The sequence below is a fragment of the Lathamus discolor genome, chromosome 6 (genome assembly GCF_037157495.1).
Source record: "Lathamus discolor isolate bLatDis1 chromosome 6, bLatDis1.hap1, whole genome shotgun sequence".
In the NCBI taxonomy this organism is placed as follows: domain Eukaryota; kingdom Metazoa; phylum Chordata; class Aves; order Psittaciformes; family Psittacidae; genus Lathamus; species Lathamus discolor.
The window spans coordinates 60,685,307-60,704,225 of record NC_088889.1 but is presented as its reverse complement, the minus strand read 5'-3'; the positions used below and the strand labels follow the sequence as shown (position 1 = coordinate 60,704,225).

Sequence of the window (18,919 nt, the reverse complement as noted above, 5' to 3'; positions counted from 1 at the left end):
CCCCAACGTGCTTAAGGAGCACAAATTGTCTAACTAATATTCCCTGCCTGAAGCAACCAGATCTGCTAATGCCCCAGGGATGCCCAGAGGTATACACTCACTGAATCTTTAGATTAATAATTAGGTGTCTCTGAAAGAGAGAAATGCTCTGTAAGATACATAGAAGCACAAGAAGCATTGGCTATACAGTTCTGGTTTCTGGAATCTTACAGCAAATTTGTTAACTTCCTCCACAAGAGATTAAACCCCTGCTCAAGGTGAATATACTCATCAGTAGGATATAGATCCTAGTTCCCTCTTACTTGCATGTTTTCCCTGGGAGGTCTGGTCCAACAGTGGCTTAAAATAGCATTTTATGAGGCTCTGAGAAGAACCCATTCATGGTGGCTGATCTTCACAGTGGGGCTCCCCCAAAATATCCAGTGTGCAACTAGACTGGCTTCCCACAGTGCACAAAAAATAACAGATAAAGATTCTAAAGTTTGGGCAAAGATTGGCTCCTTTTCCTCCTCACAAACTCTCTGCTAACTGAAATTTGCTTCAATATACTTATTGTCTAGAGTTCTAGAGTCCTTTCACCTGATACGGAAGTCAAGCCCAGCCTGATGCTAATAGAGAATATCTTAAAAAAGGGACAAAGGTTGTCTTTAGATCTGAATACAGCCTGGGCTTGCTATCAGTTAATTCTCCCCCACAAGGAGTGCAGTGGGCCTAGTGTCATCTTGACAACTGTGACACTTCAGTGCACTGAAGCTGCCTACAGTGTGGGACGTGACAATTCTACTGGGGTACTACAGAATGAAAGCCACATCTACTTATCATATTCCTACACAGACTGCAGATTATACAGACTTTATATAACCTATAGGGCTGTATGAAGCTAAAACTTGTAATTTAAATCAGGAATCAGTTTTAGGATGAAGATTGAGATGATGGGGATCTCAGCTTGTCTAGCTAAACTGTATTATGTCTTTCTTTGGGTTTTTTTTCCGTGGCTGGCCTGGTAGATGGCGTACCACAGGACTATGTAAAACCGCAGGCGGTTGCTCCTCACAGTTCCCGTGTGTGAACATTGACAAAGCTCCAGCGGAAATGCAGCTGCCAGGTTGTCATCCGCTCAGTGTAGCTTCACCGGGGCTCACCTGCCTCATCTTCCCCAGCAGCTTTCGGCGGCAGCAGGCTGGAGCCACTCTTCCCGCCGACGGGCGGCGCTCGCTCTCCAGCACAGCCTCTCAAACCGGCAGCCTCCACCCTCCGCCTGTTTGACCCCACAGCCCGCGGGGAATCGCGATGTCCCACCCACCCGGCACGACAGCGGCCTTCAGGCAGCCCCGGCGGCGTCCGGCTCGCCACTGTCCGGCCCCGCCATAGCAACGGCCGCCTCACGGCGCCGGCCCGCCCTTAGCAACGGCGTCGCTTAGCGCCGCGCCCCTCCCCCCGCTCTGCAAGTCTCGTGAGATCTCAGCGCAGCCACCTCCTCCTCTGCTGCGCGCTGGGCTACTCTCGCGAGAGCTGGAGAGCGGGGGTTGCCGGGCCTGGGCGCAGCGCTGGTGGCGGCGGGAGGCGGTGGCTTGGCAGCGGTGCTGTGCGGGTGAGTGGCGGGCGGTGACTGCGGGATTGAGAGCGGGACTTGGTGGGGCTGTGTACCGGGGCTGCTGGGCTGGCCCGGCCCGGCCCGGCCCGGGCCATGCGGCCCGACTCTCGGCGCGGCTCCTGCTCTGTGTTCCCGTCACGGGAGGTAGCCCCTCCGTGCATCTGCCGGCCGCTTGCCCTGTGAAGGACCGGACCGGACCGGACCGGGCTTGGGTCACCCACCGGCGCCTCGGAGCACCTCAGCCGGCCTCCTGAGGTAGAGCACCGGCCCGCGGGCCTTATGGCGGGTTTCCCCGTCGCCTCAGACGGGTCGTGTGCTGAATCTTTTACGCTGTAAAAGCATCGTAGAGAGATTACTCGCTCCCGGCCGCTGTGCCTTAATGACTCTTACGTGTGGTGTCACGAGCGGGCCGAACACTGCTTAAATTACTATTTCAATCGTATATTGTGTGTTGGTAAAACCTGCGGTTGCTATGAAGGCTGTGCAGAAGCAGTATTATTGCTTAGGACTGGCTGACAGCGATCATGTAGTTCCTGAGCGCTGATTTACCTCCTCATATGATTTCATAATGTGTTCAATATCTTTATGATACTTTTATTTATAACCGTATTTTATTTGCAGAAAATAATAATTGTTTTTATGATAAACCGGTAATAGTACAATTATGTGTCACAGTTTCCTGTCATTACCTTTTTCTTATAAATTTGCTTCTGTTTCTAGCTTCTGCATCCTTTTCTTTTTTATCTCTGATCCCATGAAATGTATCATTTTAGAACTCTCAGAATTTGGGTTCAGCTCCATCACAGACCTTTTTCCAGGTGTTTCTCTTGCTTGTCTGGCTCCTTTGTACAAAGGAGTCATTACATTGTATCTTTTTGTTCTGGTATGGTTTTATTTTTTTTTTTTTAATGTTGGCTGCCTCTCACAGATTTGAGTACATACTTAAAGCCTGGCTTCATGGTAGCCTTTTGGCTGTCATCTCCGTTCTTCTTATTTTTGTGCTGTTTTTTCTTCATGAATCATCTTCAGTGATTCATTTAAAGAGCCCTTATCTCTGTTGCTTCAGCTTTGGTGATCCTTTCCCTGGAAAACCCTCTCGTATCCTCTTCAATTTGCTCTTGAGTTAGATGATCCATAAATACAACTCAAATTATCATCTTCACACTGCTCACAGTTCATAACCAAATAGTTCACACTTGTTACTTTTTTCATCTCAGGTAAAAAAAAAAAATAATAAAAATCTGTCTTTGCATTGTTTTCTGTAGGTTACCTTGATTTTCCTATAACTTGAACACAAGTACAGTCAAAAGGGTCTGGCTGAGGTGGTTTTTCTTCAACCATTTCTCTGTAGTTAAGGATAACTGTTTCACTGTGTTTGTTCTGCAGGTCTGTCAGTGTGGATTTGTATTTGATTTTGTTTTTCTAATTTCAGGAATCTGCAAACATCTTTGCATATTACCTTTCTATTTGTACATTTCTGTCTCAAAAACTTGTTGCCATCTACTGATGATGCTCTTGTTGGCTGTTCTTGGGAGTGTTTTTCAACACATGTTTTTATTTGTGCTTTTGTCCACACCTAGTTTTAACTAGGGGTTAAGAAGAACAATAAGTTAAAGCAGCTTCAATATCACATGCTTAATTCTTTCTGAAAGAACAGGTTTCCTTTTAGGTGCTGTTGCATTTTAAAATGGTAAACAGCTGATGTGTGGGTGATAACTGCTTATTAAGTTAGTCACAAATGTCATCAGTGCTGGTTTGGTTTTTTTTTTTTTTTTTGTCACTTTGTTATAAACTGTATGCTTTCCTAGATTGCATGCTTGGGGCTGGGGCTGTTTCATCTTCTATGCATTCACAAAAATCAAAATCTCATTATATGCCAATTTCTTTCAGCACAGCTTGTTTCAGCAGTGTTGCCTATATCTTGGCCCAGTGCTGTTGCTAATCAATAAAGCTATGTATCTCTTTAAAATATGTATAAAATGAAAATCTATGTTAGAATTAATTTGAAATTTGAAAAATTACATGGTAGTTTCTTGCACCCTGAGATACACTGTTACTGATTGGTAACAGCCCTGAGTGTAGACCCTGCTTGTTTCTTCATGGAACCTACCCGATACTCTGTTTCATGCTGTTTGTTGAGTGTTACCAGGGCCTGTGTCTGTCTGCTTTCTGTTTTATATTGGTGGGCATCAGGGGATGGGGCTAGAAGCAGTGGCAAGAAAGTATGTTCTGCTTTTTCCTGCAGTGATAACCATGATTCTGGTTTTGTGTGGGAGAAGCTGCTCAATCAGCTGAGCTTTTTACAGGTAGACCTAGGCTGATTTTGCACAATGAATCCTAATACAGAGGCAGAGTTGGGAATCATCTGCCTCTTGCTTTTTTTAGGATTCTCATACCAGATAGGAGTGTTATTGTCATGCTCCTCTTAAGAATTAAGTTAAAGCTTGCAAAAATAAATCACTGGATTTCTGTTGTTTACGGTTATAAAATAGGAATGTCATCAGCTTCCATGACTGCTTGATTTTCTTATTTCCCTCCCCCCCTTAAGAGAAGCTTCAATCTTGACCTACTATGTTAATGTTGAGACTGTAATGCAAGGGATGGTTCTCAGCTATGCTTTAATCAGCATCAGTTTGATAACATTTTGGTGATGGTAATTTCTAAAGCTACTTTATGTGGCTGGATTGTGACTGATGCCAGTGGTAGTCTGCAAGAAACTCACTTGGCAGGTGTGGATTTCCATGAGATGCAGTGTTTGCAATATGAGCATGTGTACTTTGAACTGTATTTCTTAATTAGGATGTAATGTCACTGTGCTTGCATTCCCAGTAAATCTTACTTGTAAGTTAGTTTTTGTTGTTGCTTTTGAGCTTTGACTAGAGGCAGCAAACAGCAGACTGTCACAGAAAGTCTAAGTAAAATCTTGGAGTTTCTGTCACCACTAATGCCGGGTTTTATCCTAGCTGGTTACTTGTCTCTTGGATATTTCAGCTTATCCTGGTCCACCTTTACAGTGTATCTCACTGATAGAGCAGGTTAGAGCAGATGAGCTTCTGAAACCTGTTCTACTTTAGGAAATGCATCTGACCAAGGCTTAAAGCTGAAGTAGCTGCCTGAAGTATTATGTGTTAGTTACCTCAATGTTGTCTTCTGTACTGACAGACGGAGCAATCAGTTCTTTGTTCCACCTGATGAGTTGATGTCTGGAAGGTGACATCTTGGGCCTCTACCTCTAAATTTCATATTATTTTAGTAATCTTCCTTAGTAAGATTCCAGAGCTTGTCATCCTGACAAGTATTGTCAATAAATATAATGTGGCTGGCTGGCTTGAAATGTACTGACATTGGTTGAGATTAGCTTTACTTCTTTCCTGACAAATTTCCAAAGATCATTTTCATTATTTTTTCTTTCCCTCCTCACCTGCATATCTTGAGTGGAAGTCCTGCATCTCACAAAAATATATATCCATTTCTGTCCTGCATCTGGTGTTGTCTAAGCTTTGCTTAATCTGCTGTGCATCTTTTGTGCATTGTATTTTGTCATGACACAGAACTGAATATACTTTAAGTGTTATTTAATGTAATCTGTTCTACAGCTATCACAAGTTAGTGTCTGATGCATCCTTTCATGCGCTCTTCAAGTAGTGGTGTAAACACATTAATGGCTGTATTTTGCAATGCCTGGAGTGGCTCTACCACATCAGCTGTTAGCTTCCCAAACCCACTGAGTGTCTGTCTTTACAATTCCCTTGTATTTGAGTAGTCTACAGCTTTGACAAATTAGCGATGATTCCAGCTTTAATTTGATATTAGCATATCTGAAGTGTCCTAGCTGTCCATCTTAAAAGCCTTGAAAATTTAAGTCTGCTTCCTGGTTTCCTATTTTACCCAATTATTCCTTGTGATATCTCTTTGAAGTATTACCTTTCTGCAGAGGAGTGAGAAATCATTCTTTACACCTGGAAAATTGCTTAGTAGCTAATTAAATTAGAATGGCAATTAGTTTGGCTAGTATGACAGTGGTTTGTTATCTACAATGGCTCTTTGGATTTAATTATTTCATGTGCTCCCAGCGCCTTTTTGCCTTTAGTAATATTTCAGATGCAGTTCCTTGATTTCATGGGGGGCATGTACTTTTTGCAGATTTTCTGCTTTATGCACAAGGCCAGAACATTCTGCAAAAAGCTTTTTTTTTTTTTTTTTTTTTTTTGCCCACAGTTTGAATCGATTGGCAGGCTGAGAAAGTTGAGGCTGTTCAGCCTGGAGAAGAGAAGGCTGCGTGGGGCCCTCATAGCAGCCTTCCAGTATCTGAAGGGGGCCTGTAAGGGTGCTGGGGATGGACTCTTCATTAGGGACTGTAGTGATAGGACCAAGGGGTAATGGGTTAAAACTTAAACAGGGGAAGTTTAAGAAGACCCTTACTATGAGGGTGGTGAGGCACTGGAATGGGTTGCCCAGGGAAGTTGTGAATGCTCCATCCCTGTGGGTGTTCAAGGCCAGGCTGGACACAGCCTTGGGTGACATGGTTTAGTGTGAGGTGTCCTTGCCCGTGGCAGGGGGGCTGGAACCAGATGATCTTAAGATCCTTTCCAACCCTAACTATTCTGTGATCGGGGGGGGGGGGGTGGGGTGGTAGAAATGATTTGAACCACAGTTGAAACAAATTCTTTTCTATTGCAGAAGACAATGGATTTGTAGAAGTGTTTAAAAATAATCAGGAGGACTACTTACTTTGAGGAATTTATACAGCATTTACTAACTGAAAATTTTCCTTTTTCAAGAGAGAAAATCATCAGAAAATATTCTTCATTTATAATTTACAAGTTTGTTAAAATTTAAGGAGAAAAAAAGTCATCTGAATTATAGCAAATTATTTCTTAGAGAAGTATTGTTTCTTAAGATCCTGCTGAGTGGAGGATGGAGGAAAGGCTGTTTCTTGTTTACCAGTGTGCCACTGGTACTTCATCAGTGACAGTGCTGAGGTTCCTTGTGTGCTTCAAGCTGGGAAAACAGAATGCTGCTGTTTATGACAAGCAGTTCCATTTGTTTGTTTCTGTCCTTCTGTGTCATCTATTGTTTGTAATGACTTAAGCATGTAGCTGCATAGCAAAGCAGATTGAGGAACTGATCCAAACAGATTGAGGAACTGATCTACTTAAAACAATCTTTTTATTTGAAGTGTATATGAACCTGTACCCTCCTGCTGAATCTGTCACTTTAGTTAAATAAAAGATGGGGAGAAGGCAGAAAGTGTGAGACACTTAAGAAAGTGGCTTTAAATTGTCCTTTCAGCTGCAGTTCTTGTAAAAAAACTTTTACGTGTCTTTCCAGTGTGAAAGCTAAATTCGAATACTAATGTCTTACAGTAACTCAATGAAATGAGTAAGAACTAGGTGCTGGTTGAGAACGTGTTTCTGATGAGGCACCTGTTTTGGTCCATACCTGAGAGATGAAGTTCGTAAGTGTTATCAGGTAGTTTTTAAAGAAAGCGAATTTGTGGAAACAAGAGCCTAAAAAGGAATATGTGGTGCTAAATGAGCCCATCACTGTGGTGTGCTTAAGCAGGACCTGCAGTGGTCAGTAGCTGGAAGTGATTGCAGAATAAATGGGAGCTGTAGTGTTCCGCTGGGGGACTGCTGGTCTTTGCTTTTTGTTCTAAACTGTGCTGTTGCCACAAGCAGTAAAACTCGTATGTATCTTCCTCAAGTGATTCGATTTAATAAACACCATTTGTTTCAATTCAGGACAAAAGGTGTCTTCATATTTGTGTTGTTTGTGTATGGAAATGGTATGTCATATTGCAAGTTCCGTATGGCTGCTGCTGAGGTAACTTGGAACTGGATTTATAAATCAGTCTTCCTTCCCTGTGTCTCCTTAATAATACTTTTTCTGTTCTGAAATAGGTTGTAGGTTTCCCTTGTTAAGCATCTAAATACACCTGATTGATGTGTGGAAATCCTATAACTTTCTATGTTTGTGTAGTATTGTCACCCATTGACTGTGCTTTGATAACCTGAATTTCCAGGTAATACACAATTAAACTCTTATGGGGACTTTTTTTATTTTTTCCTGTCCATGAGAAGCTGGGTATTTCCTGTAATTTTACATAAAATGTTTTTTCCTTTCCTGACTCTATATAGACATCTGACCATACAAATCTTCCAATCAAAGTGTGCTTAATTATAGAAACCATAACAGGAAAAAATCCCAACCCTGTGGAGATTGTATACTTGGTGTAAAATCTGTTCTCTTTGTTAGAACTGAACATGAGGGAGAAACTCGCATGCAACTAACATTTTTAAGAAGCTTGTTCTCTACCAAGCCCTGTAATAAAAATTTTGGGGTCTAAATTTAGTGAAGAGAATCTAAATTTGTCAGAAGAGCTTTCCTATGTTCCATGACTAGAAGGACATTTTATTTGAGAAGCTACCTGTTTTAGAGAAGTCTAAATTCCTTTGGGACTCATTTCCAAAAAGGACAAATGTTATTGAATGTAATAAAAGTATAATAAAGCTGTAGTGGTGATACAATGTTTCCAAATTATTTAGCTTAACATTGCAGAGAAACATAGCAGGTTTATATGTAATTTGGTATTTTTTTCCAGATGCTGTGCAATCATAAATTGTTCACTTGTAGCTACTTGCTCATTTTTGTTACCAGGTCATTTGTTTTCATAACCAGGTCATTTGTTTTTGTAAGAAGGTCATTCTGAACTATACAACTCTCTTGACACAAGTGTCACTTACTCCTGTGACTTGAACACCAGTTATTTAAAATCTGGCTTTCTTTATTGACAGTCCTGAGTGAATTTTAGTGGGAGTTGAATCTAATAATGGATCCCAGTCAAGGAAGGGTAGGCTGATAATGTCTATTTTCTGTTATTTTTTGTGACTTTTCTGCAAAAGTCAGTAAAACTGGACTACATTGGGTGTGTCTAAGGACTGCTGTCGGTTCCTTTTTGAAGTAAGGACTCAAATATCTTAACTGTTGATATTAATTCTGTTTTCCTCTTATCAGCCATTCAAATTGTAAAACCGTTGGTGTTTCTTCTACAGCTGGGATCTTTCTTTGAACTAATTTATACATATGAGAGAAAATTATGATATGTTTGTCTTGTGTTTCATAACCAGTGCCTTTTCTGTTTGGACACAGTGAAATTAATTGTGGCAAAACTGAGTTTGTCTGCTATCATTTATAGAACTGTATTTCTTAAAAAATAATCTTCTAGTGCAGGTAGTGGCAAAATGTATATATGATTGTCATGCTGTTTAGAAGTTGTGCTTCAGTGTATCCTGTTTTCTATAATCTTTATTAAAAAATCCAAAACCTAACAGCACTAAATTCTGCATGTCTAATTCTTTTCTTTTTCTGTGTGGCATTATTTAAAGGTAAACACTGCTCTCTTAATGTAGGTTGTGAGTGCTGCATGTGTGCTTTTCAGAGCAGTAGTGTGAGGAAGCTGGCAGTGGAATGGCAGGACGGCCTCATCCTTATGACAGTAACTCCAGTGATCCAGAGAATTGGGATCGGAAATTGCATAATAGACCTCGTAAACTTTGTAAACATTCAAGGTAGGTGCTATGTACAATCTATTGCATCTCAAAAACTACAGTAAAAGTCGATTCTAAAGGCTACTGTATCTGGTTGTGGCAAGTCCTGTCATAAATTTTGCAGTTCTTCTTAAAAGGAATGCTTCCCAATTCCTTTAAGAGATACTTTGTAACCTAAATGATGTGTCAGCTTCCATAATCTGTGCTTAGGTTTGTTTTGCTGTGGATGGGATTTTGGTCTTTTAAAAAACCCAACAAACCAAAACCAAAACAAAACCTTGTGTGCATATCAAGTCACCAGTTGAGTGACTACATGTGTGATTTTTATTTACTTTTTTTGGGGGTGCTTACTAGGATTTATTTTGCTCATCACTTAATTGTTGGTGCTCTCTGTTAACTAGCATATTTAAAGTATGTGCAACTTGTTCATGATGATAACCAGTAGGTGCTTGCATGTAAGTGTCACGCTTTATAGCACTTTCTTTATAAAGCTGTGTGTCAGATCTTGCTTTTGCCTGCATCCCTCACTGTAAGAATCTTTTTAAATGCTTCTCGATTTGAAGACATTATGAAGCTAATTAGTGTTTTTTCCAGCACAAAGTGTTCTAAAATGAATTAAGCAAAGCAGTGAATCACCTAGCAAATGTATGTGAAGAAGCATGGTGCTGGAAAAATATACATATGTATGTATATATGTATATATGCATCCAAATAAGTGTGTATCTTCCAAGTACTTTGCCCTTTTAGAAGTGCTAAATATAACTAAACCATCTCTGTTAGCAAGCTAAAATTGTTAGTGATTCAAGATTTCCTACTCATGATAGGAAAGGAGGTAAGGAGCGCATTCAGTAACAGCAACTTAATTTGCATTTTTATTGCATAGTTTCAGATAAACTGGACTCAAGTGTTGCCCAAAGTATTCTACTGACAATTAATATTGTGGGTTATTTTCCTGTCATTAAATATTGGATAACTGTGAGGCATCCAAGAGGTCAGGAAAAAAGAATGCACCAATAATTAAAAGACTTACGGCGAAGCCCACTTAATTATAGGCCTGTCTGTGATATGAATAATGGAACAGCTAACAGAACTGAAGAGGATGGCTGATGCTAGTGGTCAGTATAGGCTTATGGAATATAGCTTTGTACAGTTGATGTTTTTATTAAGGTGGTGGTGTCTGGTAAGTGGTTGATGTGTTCTTCTTACTTATGATCTAGATCTGGCACAGTATCAGTAAATGAACAATACAGATAAAATAGGGCATTGTATGCGAGTTGAGGACTGTTCATGCCCAGGTCCCTGTGATTGTAAATGGGTGATTCGTTGCTGAGTCCAGTTCATGTAGTTTGTCTCTGATCCCATGTTACTTCCCATGACTGGTGATCTGGAATAAAACCTAAACCAGGTATTGATGAGATAACTTATGTTGGGGAGTGTTAAATAATAAAAAAGAACTTGTTAATAGCATGTGATCTCAGTAAACTGGTTGCAAATAACCATGCAGTCTTCATATGACTAAGTACGATGTTAAACATTTAGGAGCAAAGAATGCAGACTTTTTTTTGTTAGTTTGTGTGGGGTTTTTTTGGTTTTTTTTTTTGCGGGGGGGGGGTGGTGGTTTGTTTTGTTTGTAGACTACTAGAACTCTCAATCATTGATAGTATTGGCACTATAGAGGACACTGTCTCAGTGAGTAGTCAGTTGAACTTAAGTCTCCAGTAACATCATATGGGCAAAAGGGTTAATGCGGCTGTTGGATGTTTGGTGGAGTTATTGGAAGTCTGGTATCAGCAGTTGAATGAAAATTTTGATTAGAGGGGATTCTGAAGTCATAAAAAATGAGCTAGGTTGGAAAAGACCTTTAAGACCATCATTACCCCAGAACTACAAGGGGTCTCATCTACACATGTTTTGAATGCTTCCAGGGACAGAATCACAGAATCACAGAATCCCAAGGGTTGGAAGGGACCTAAAAAGATCATCTAGTCCAACCCCCCTGCAAGAGCAGGGTAACCTACAGTACATCACACAGGAACTTGTCCAGGCGGGCCTTGAATATCTCCAGTGTAGGAGACTCCACAACCCCCCTGGGCAACCTGTTCCAGTGCTCTGTCACTCTTACAGTAAAGAAGTTCTTCCTGATGTTAACGTGGAACTTCCTATGTTCCAGTTTACACCCATTGCCCCTTGTCCTATCACTGGATATCACTGAAAAAAGCCTAGCTCCATCATCCTGACACCTACCCTTCACATATTTGTAAACATAACATGGGACCTACCAACACTTCCAGGATTCATAGAATCATAGAATAGTTAGGGTTGGAAAGGACCTTAAGATCATCAAGTTCCAGCCTCCCTGCCATGGGCAGAGACACCTCACACTAAACCACATCAGCCAAGGCTCTGTCCAGCCTGACCTTGAACACCGCCAGGGATGCAGCATTCACAACTTCCCTGGGCAACCCATTACAATGCCTCACCACCCTCACAGTAAAGAACATCCTCCTTATATCCAGTCTAAACTTCCCCTGTTTAAGTTTTAACCCGTTACCCCTTGTCCTGTCACTACAGTCTCTAATGAAGAGTCCCTTCCCAGCACCCTTACAGGCCCCCTTCAGATACTGGAAGGCTGCTATGAGGTCTCCATGCAGCCTTCTCTTCTCCAGGCTGAACAGCCCCAACTTTCTCAGCCTGTCTTCATACAGGAGCTGCTCCAGTCCCCTGATCATCCTCGTGGCCCCCCGCTGGACTTGTTCCAGCAGTTCCATATCCTTTTTATGTTGAGGACACCATAACTGCACACAGTACTCCAGGTGAGGTCTCGGGAGAGTAGAGTAGAGGGTCAGGATCACCTCCTTCTGCTGGTGACGCTCCTTTTGATGCAGCCCAGGATATGGTTGGCTTTCTGGGCTGCAGACACACGCTGCTGGCTCATGTTAAATTTCTCATTGACCAACACCCCATGTCTTTCTTCTCAGGGCTGCTCTGAATCTCTTCTCTGCCCAACCTGTAGCTGTGCCTGGGATTGCTCTGACCCAGGTGTAGGACCTTGCACTTGGCATGGTTAAACTTCATAAGGTTGGCATCATCCCACCTTACAAGCGTGTCAAGGTCCCCCTGGATGGCATTCCTTCCCTCCAGTGTATCAACCAAACCACACAGCTTGGTATCATCAGCAAACTTGCTGAGGGCGCACTCAATCCCACTGTCCATGTCACCGACAAAGATGTTGAACAACACTGGTCCCAACACTGATCCCTGAGGGACACCACTTGTTACTGGTCTCCAGCCAGACATTGAGCTGTTGATCACAACTCTTTTCATGCGTACATCCAGTCACTTCTTTATCCATATATCTATATCCATATATCAAATTGATGTCTCTCCAATTTAGAGACAAGAATGTCATGTGGGAGAATAGTAGAATGGTTTGGAAAGGACCTTAAGATCATCTAGTTCCAATCCCCTGCCATGGGCAGGGACGCCTTACACTAGACCATATCACCCAAGACTCTGTCCAGCCTGGCCTTGAACACTGCCAGGGATGAAGCATTTACTACTTCTTTAGTCAACCCATTTCAGTGCCTTACCACTCTCACAGTAAAGAACTTCTTCCTTGTATCTAACCTGAACTTCCACTGTTTAAGTTTAAACCCATTTCCCTTTCTTTTAGCACAACATTCCCTGATGGAGAGTCCTTCTCCAGCATCCTTCGAGGTCTTCCTCAGATATTGGAAGGCTGCTATGACATCTTCATGCAGCCTTCTCTTCTGTAGGCTGAACAGCCCCAACTTCATCAGCCTGTCTTTGTATGGGAAGTGCGCCAGCCCCTTTATCATTCTTGTGGCCTTGGACTTGTTCCAACAGTTCCATATCCTCATGTTGAGGACACCAGAACTGCATGCAGTACTCCAGGTGGGGTCTCACGAGAGCAGAGTGGCAGGCTCACTGCCTTTGCCCTGCTGGTTGATTCCAGCACTTCCCTAGGAAACTTGTTCTGGTGCCTAAATAGCCTTTTGGTGAAGAAATTTTTATCCACTCTAAATCTCCCCTGGTGCAGCTTGAGGCTGTTACCTCTTGTCCTACCACTTGTTACCTGAGAGAAGAGACCAGCCACCTCCTCGGTCTGTCTTCCTTCTGGTAGTTGTAGAGAGTGGTAAGGTACCCCCTGAGATTTCTCTTGTCCAGACTAAGCAACCCCAGTTCCCTCAGCTGTCCCTCAGCAGACCTGTGCTCCAGACCCTTCACCAGCTTTGTTGTTCTGTTGACCCACTCCAGCACCTCAGTATCTCTCTTGTAGTGAGGCGCCCACAACTGAACACAGGACTCGAGGTGCAGCCTCACCAGTGCTGTGTACAGGGGGCTCATCAGTTCCCTGGTCCTGCTGGCCACACTATTTCTCATACAAGCCAGGATGCTGTCGGCTGCCTTGGCTGCTTGGGCACAAGCTGGCTCATCTTCAGTAACCATCAGTCAGCACCCCTAGGGCCTTTTCTGCCAAGCCGCTTTCCAGCCGCTCTTCCCTAAGCCTGTAGCATTGCAAGGGGTTGTTGTGGACCAGTGCAGGACCCAGCACTGGGCCTTGTTGAACCTCATGCTGCTGGCCACAGCCCACTGATCCAGCCTGTCCAGATCCTTCTGTAGAGCCTTCCTACCCTCCAGCAGATTAACACTGTCTCCTAACTTGGTGTATTTAGAGGTTACTAAATATGTTTTGAGGCAGGAAAAACTCAAAGGTTAAATAATGACATCTCTATTATCTGAAGAACATTGCAGAAACAGCATTATGACGATGAGTCAGTAGGCAAATTTGTAATAAAGTATAGTAGTTGGAAGCTGAAGCTAAATCCAATCCAGAGAAATAGTGCACATGTCTTACCATGTGTGGTCTGTTGTGGATTATCTGTTTAAGGGAAATGTTTAAAGAAAAAGCTGTGCAGCTTTCTGAAAAGATTATTTGATGCAAATAGGAGTTAATTCTATGTTTGTGGCCTATACCTTTCAGAAGGCTACTGTTGGTCATTTTGTAGGGTCTGAATTCAAGGTTTGCACATCAGAAGATTGAAATCTGTGCCTCTAAAATAAGTGCAGTCAACTTGGATATCTTTCTGGCAAAACACAATTTGTGTTTCCAATAAAATGCTGAAAAGCCAGTGTTTTGTGGAAGCTTTTAATGGGCGTGGTAGGGATACAGTATTCAAGCTCAATTCTGACATTTTTTATTTTTTTTTCCAAATAATGTAGACCTGGTTTTAGTAACCGCTGCAAATGAGACTCCAACTAATAGTCTGAGGTCATAATAGAGTAGGAATAAATTAAGGAGAAACATTTTGTTACTTTGTTCCTTTGAGATACTTGATTACTTCAGAGAATCCAATTATTGGAAAACAGTATACTCTATTCAAAAGCCTAACTAAAATAATTGGATTTTGGGTGGCTGAGTATAGACATATTACTACCATTTGTGACTTGACACTTTTTCTTCAGATAAGTGAAAATCTGTGTGAAAAAATTCAGTGTGAGGCAGGCAAAATGCTTCTGGAGACAAATTTTTTCATGATAGAGCTTGAACAGAATTCTTCTGTTAAAAGGCTTGAGTGCTACAGTTTTATTAGTCTTGCACATTCAAAATAGCCTTGTTATCATAAGGAAAAAATATTGAGGTTTGAAAAGTGTAATGATGAAATAAGAACTTTATTATAAATCTCAACAAGAGAGTAATATTTAAGATAGATGCTTAGCTTGTCGCTTCTTGGTGCTTTGATGTGCTTAATCCTCCAGCCTTAACGTTCGTAAAATAGCTTAGATAATTTTCTAGACTCATAGAAAACATAATCTCAGTCTGTGAGCTGTCCTGTGTTTAAGGCTTACGTGGCAGCAAGGAAAGCCACAGGACTCTGCTCCCTTCACTGTGCTGTCTGGTTGAGGCAAAGGATATGTAGCAAAACTCTAAGGGGTGTATGTATTAAACAGTTGCACAGGTTAGCATTTTATCTGTTTATTTAGTTTGGCGAGTGTCCAACTTTGTTAAACCTCTGGCAAGTTGTGCCATTGTTTTCTGTCCTTGTTTTTCTTATTTGTTCTGAGATGGGCAGTGTACTGAAAAACTCAAAAAGGAGAGATTCAGAAAATAAGGATGAAAAATATAACACAAATGATCCCTGATATAAAAGTAAAGAGCTTGACAGAATGGAATTATATGGTATTAAAGCTGACTATAGATAACAATACAAAGGGTTTTGTTTATCCAAGCTATTTCAAAAAATCTTTGAAATGCTTTGACTTACCCAAATAAGATGGAAGAAGACTTTCAGGAGCCATATGTTGACTAAACGGTGACTAAGGTTCAAATAAATGGTCTCTGAATTAATATTTTCATTATTAGGTATTGCTGGCTTGTATTTTCTCTTTAATTTTTCATTGGTTATTGGCTTCCCACATGGAATTTTTCTTTAGTGCTATAGTTTTTGTCATCTTTGGGAGACTTGTGCTTTCACTGGAGTTGTGCTGAAAAATCTGTGGCTTAAATTTTTGTCTTCCTGAAGATTTGTCCTGGATTTATTTTTCCAAATCTGCTTCTGTTTTAGTTCCATTTGATAGTTTCTTGTTTGTTCATTCTGTTTAGGTAGTATTAGACTCAAAGTCCTGCCTGCCCTACTGCGTTAATGAAGAAAAAACATGGCTGTACTATGATTCTGTTGTCATGACTCTTAAACTTCTTGAATCTTGGAAAATCTTCCTCTTTGAAAAGTTTTCCATAGATGACAAGTTATTGTGGAGATTCCCAATGCTGAGATTTTTATTTTTTTTTTTCCCTAATAGTTTAGCATGCTGAGAGGATGCATTTGTGGCAGGGGGGTTGGAACTAGCTGATCTTCAGGTCCTTTCCAGCCCTAAGTATTCTATGATTCATGGGTTGTAAATGGAAGTGCCACTTGCCTCAGCGTTTTGTATATATGCAAAGCATCCCTGGAAGGGTCCTTATCTCTGGAATGATATCAGACTGTATAATCTGTTCTCCACTGCAGGATGGATATTTTTTCTCGTCACGTAAGTTGGATTTCTGCAATTGAATGTTTTAAACCAAGGGGCAGTCCTACACAATGTACAATGTGAAAACAATCAGGCCTACTTGTACCATGAGCTCAGGTTATAGTCTGTGAATTACTGTGCATCGTCTGCTTGAAGTTAACTGTAAACATGCCTGCTCTTAATTGCAATCTGGTATTGGCAGATCAAGATCCTTCATCTAGATTTTATTGGCACCAGGATGTAAAGCCCTCAGAAGAAACTGAGATGGGCTGGGAAGTAGAATTGGAATTGAAATTTCTTGGAATCTAGAAAAGTGGGCTGCACTCAGTGATGTCTTTCAAAAGCATCAGTCTGCCAATCTCTTATAAGGTATCTGGTATAGTGAGTAGTCTTAAACAGTTGTGTGTTTTGTAGTGTAGTTTGTTTTGTTCCCTCCTTCACCACCTTCCTTTTTGACATCCTTTATTTCTGAAATGGCAGCTTGTGAACACTTTGAGAAAGAAACCCCAGTGACTTTCTGGGCAAAAGCACACTAAATCCCCTTGAACTTCTCAGCACACAAATGACCTTTTCCAAATATCATTGGATATTATTTGTGGTGGACTTGGGCATCATGCAAAACTTGATCAGACCCTGATTTTAAGACACAAAGCATTTTAGAGGTGAAATAATTATGCTCAGAACTATTATGCTGTAGAATTTTTATGGACAACTTTCTTCTGAATTGCTGTTTGGTCGTTTCTGCTCTGGGAGTAGAAACTCTAATGGCTAGGTACAGGTTCAGTAGGTGTTTGCACTTTTTGAATTAGAACTTCTGAAGCTTGTTTTTAATAGATTGGAAGTATTTTCTAGTTTGACGGAGGATGATATGATTCCAAGTTTCTTACACTTAAATTTTTACTTAACATCCCATTTTGAAAACGGAATAGGAATTTGTATATAAATAAAGACAACCAGTATTCTTTTATAGAGGGACGTGTATTTGGATCGTTTGACAAAAGTCATAAGGTGTGAATGTATACGAATCTAGAGGTTAATCCCTCACTGCTTGAAAGATCACTTTGGCAACCGAATGCTCATGGAATTTTTTTTGTTATTGTTGTTGTCGTTTCTTTCCTGAAGTGGAACTGATTTACTAAGAAATATATTACTCATGGTGTAGAGCACCCGCTGAATACCAGAATTATGTGAATATTTAAGATTTTGGAGCAGGCAAATGTTCACAGAGTTGCTGTGTTGAGCAGAGGAAAGATCTGTAGCAGTCCCCAGATAAATCAGAGAATTCTTTCTGAGGGCTTTCTTACTGGAGATGAAGCCCAAGTTAAGCATGACTGCTGAACTGTGGTTCTACAAGATTTTGATGGATGCATGTCCTGGCCTGAGGGTAGTTTTATGGGAATTGAGAGCTAATCCACCCATGGCATGTTATTTGTACCTGAAATAGGAGTAAAGGAGAACAAAACATTCTTATTCTGCTATGGAGAAAAGACCCCATATAGGGAACCAGTGCTGAAAAAACCTAGGTGCACTTCCACTTTGTTGTTGCTGGGGGATTGTTGTATTGCAGGCAAAAAAAAAAAAAAGCAGCCTGAGAAAGGCTTTTCCAGAATACTTTCTATATATAGCTTATCATAGCCATGGCTTCCATAGCTTGTTTTGAAGTGAATAAAAGGCTTACAAGACTGCAGTGGTTGTTCTGTCCAAGGGCATGGGATGGGTGGTTGTGTGAACCCTCACAAGACCCTAAAATTTGGAGAAAATGCATTGGGTCAGGCAGTTGAAATTGTGTGCACAGAAATTTTCTTTCCACATCTGAAGAGCTGACTTCAGTTTAGAATGCCACTGCTCTCCTGTCTTTTTAATCACATCTCTTACTAACTTCCTCCTTACAACATCAGTCTTTTGCTGAACAATCCCTCTTATTCCTTCAGATTTCATCATATTTTAATTTCCTCCGCTCTACCTCTTATGGCATCTTGATTTTTATTTATTGCAAGAGTTGCTTTTAAACTATTTCTCCAGTGTACAGTGGCTCCTTAAAACAGCCTACAGACATTCTAAAAAGAATAATTTATAAAAAGCTGTAGCATAATGCTTACTTTTCCTCACCAACGAAAAGAAACCTTTAGAAAATTTCATTCTGACACATGCATTGTGCTCCGTGGGCTTGACTTGTCAAGTGTTTGATGACTTATTGATGTGAAGATGTACTACATCAGGACTTGGTGAACTGATTTCTGATATTTGTTGTCACAATGCATAGTAGGTTTTTTTTTTCCTGGCTTAGACTTGCTGGAAAAGGGATGCCTGTAGTTAAAAAAATGGACGCTGTGCTGCCTTGCTCTCAAAAGGCTATTGTTCTTCCTCCTTATGAACTTTGCGCAAGGTGAATTAATTTTAAATAGTAACCCAGGCAGACTTTACAGGAACAAATTAACTGTCCCCTGAAACTTGCATGGATTTGTGTGTCTTGGATAACCATGAACGCAAACGAGAGATGTGACAAGAGAAAGTTAGTAATAACCTTTTCAGATGTGGTGTTTGTGTGCTGAAACCTGACAAGCTGGCAGGAGGACTCGAAATAGCTTCGCAGATGGTACTTGGCACGGTAGCGAGCAGCTCTGCTCTCGCACGCTCCCCACCCTGCCTGTCAATCGAGGTACCCAATGGCTGCTTAGAGATGGGGAAACAGCAAGTATGAATTCAGCTCACAGGAGGCTGCGAGGTCAGACGTCAGTATTGC

General features: G+C 41.2%; 1 protein-coding gene across 6 annotated transcripts in view; it reads left to right on the top strand.

Moving 5' to 3' along the window:
- The first annotated feature begins 1,488 nt into the window (after positions 1-1,488).
- The window catches only part of BTBD10 (BTB domain containing 10), a 33,541-nt gene continuing 16,110 nt past the window's right edge, over positions 1,489-18,919 (top strand). The window contains exons 1-2 of one of the 6 annotated variants that reach the window (XM_065683092.1): positions 1,506-1,591; positions 9,007-9,165. In XM_065683092.1, the coding sequence (XP_065539164.1) occupies positions 9,065-9,165 (101 nt within the window). In that variant the 5' untranslated portion in view covers positions 1,506-1,591; positions 9,007-9,064. Of the gene's footprint in view, positions 1,592-1,620; positions 1,850-9,006; positions 9,166-18,919 lie in introns of those variants that run through there. The other 5 variants (XM_065683094.1, XM_065683095.1, XM_065683093.1 and 2 more) reach the window with 5 other exon arrangements.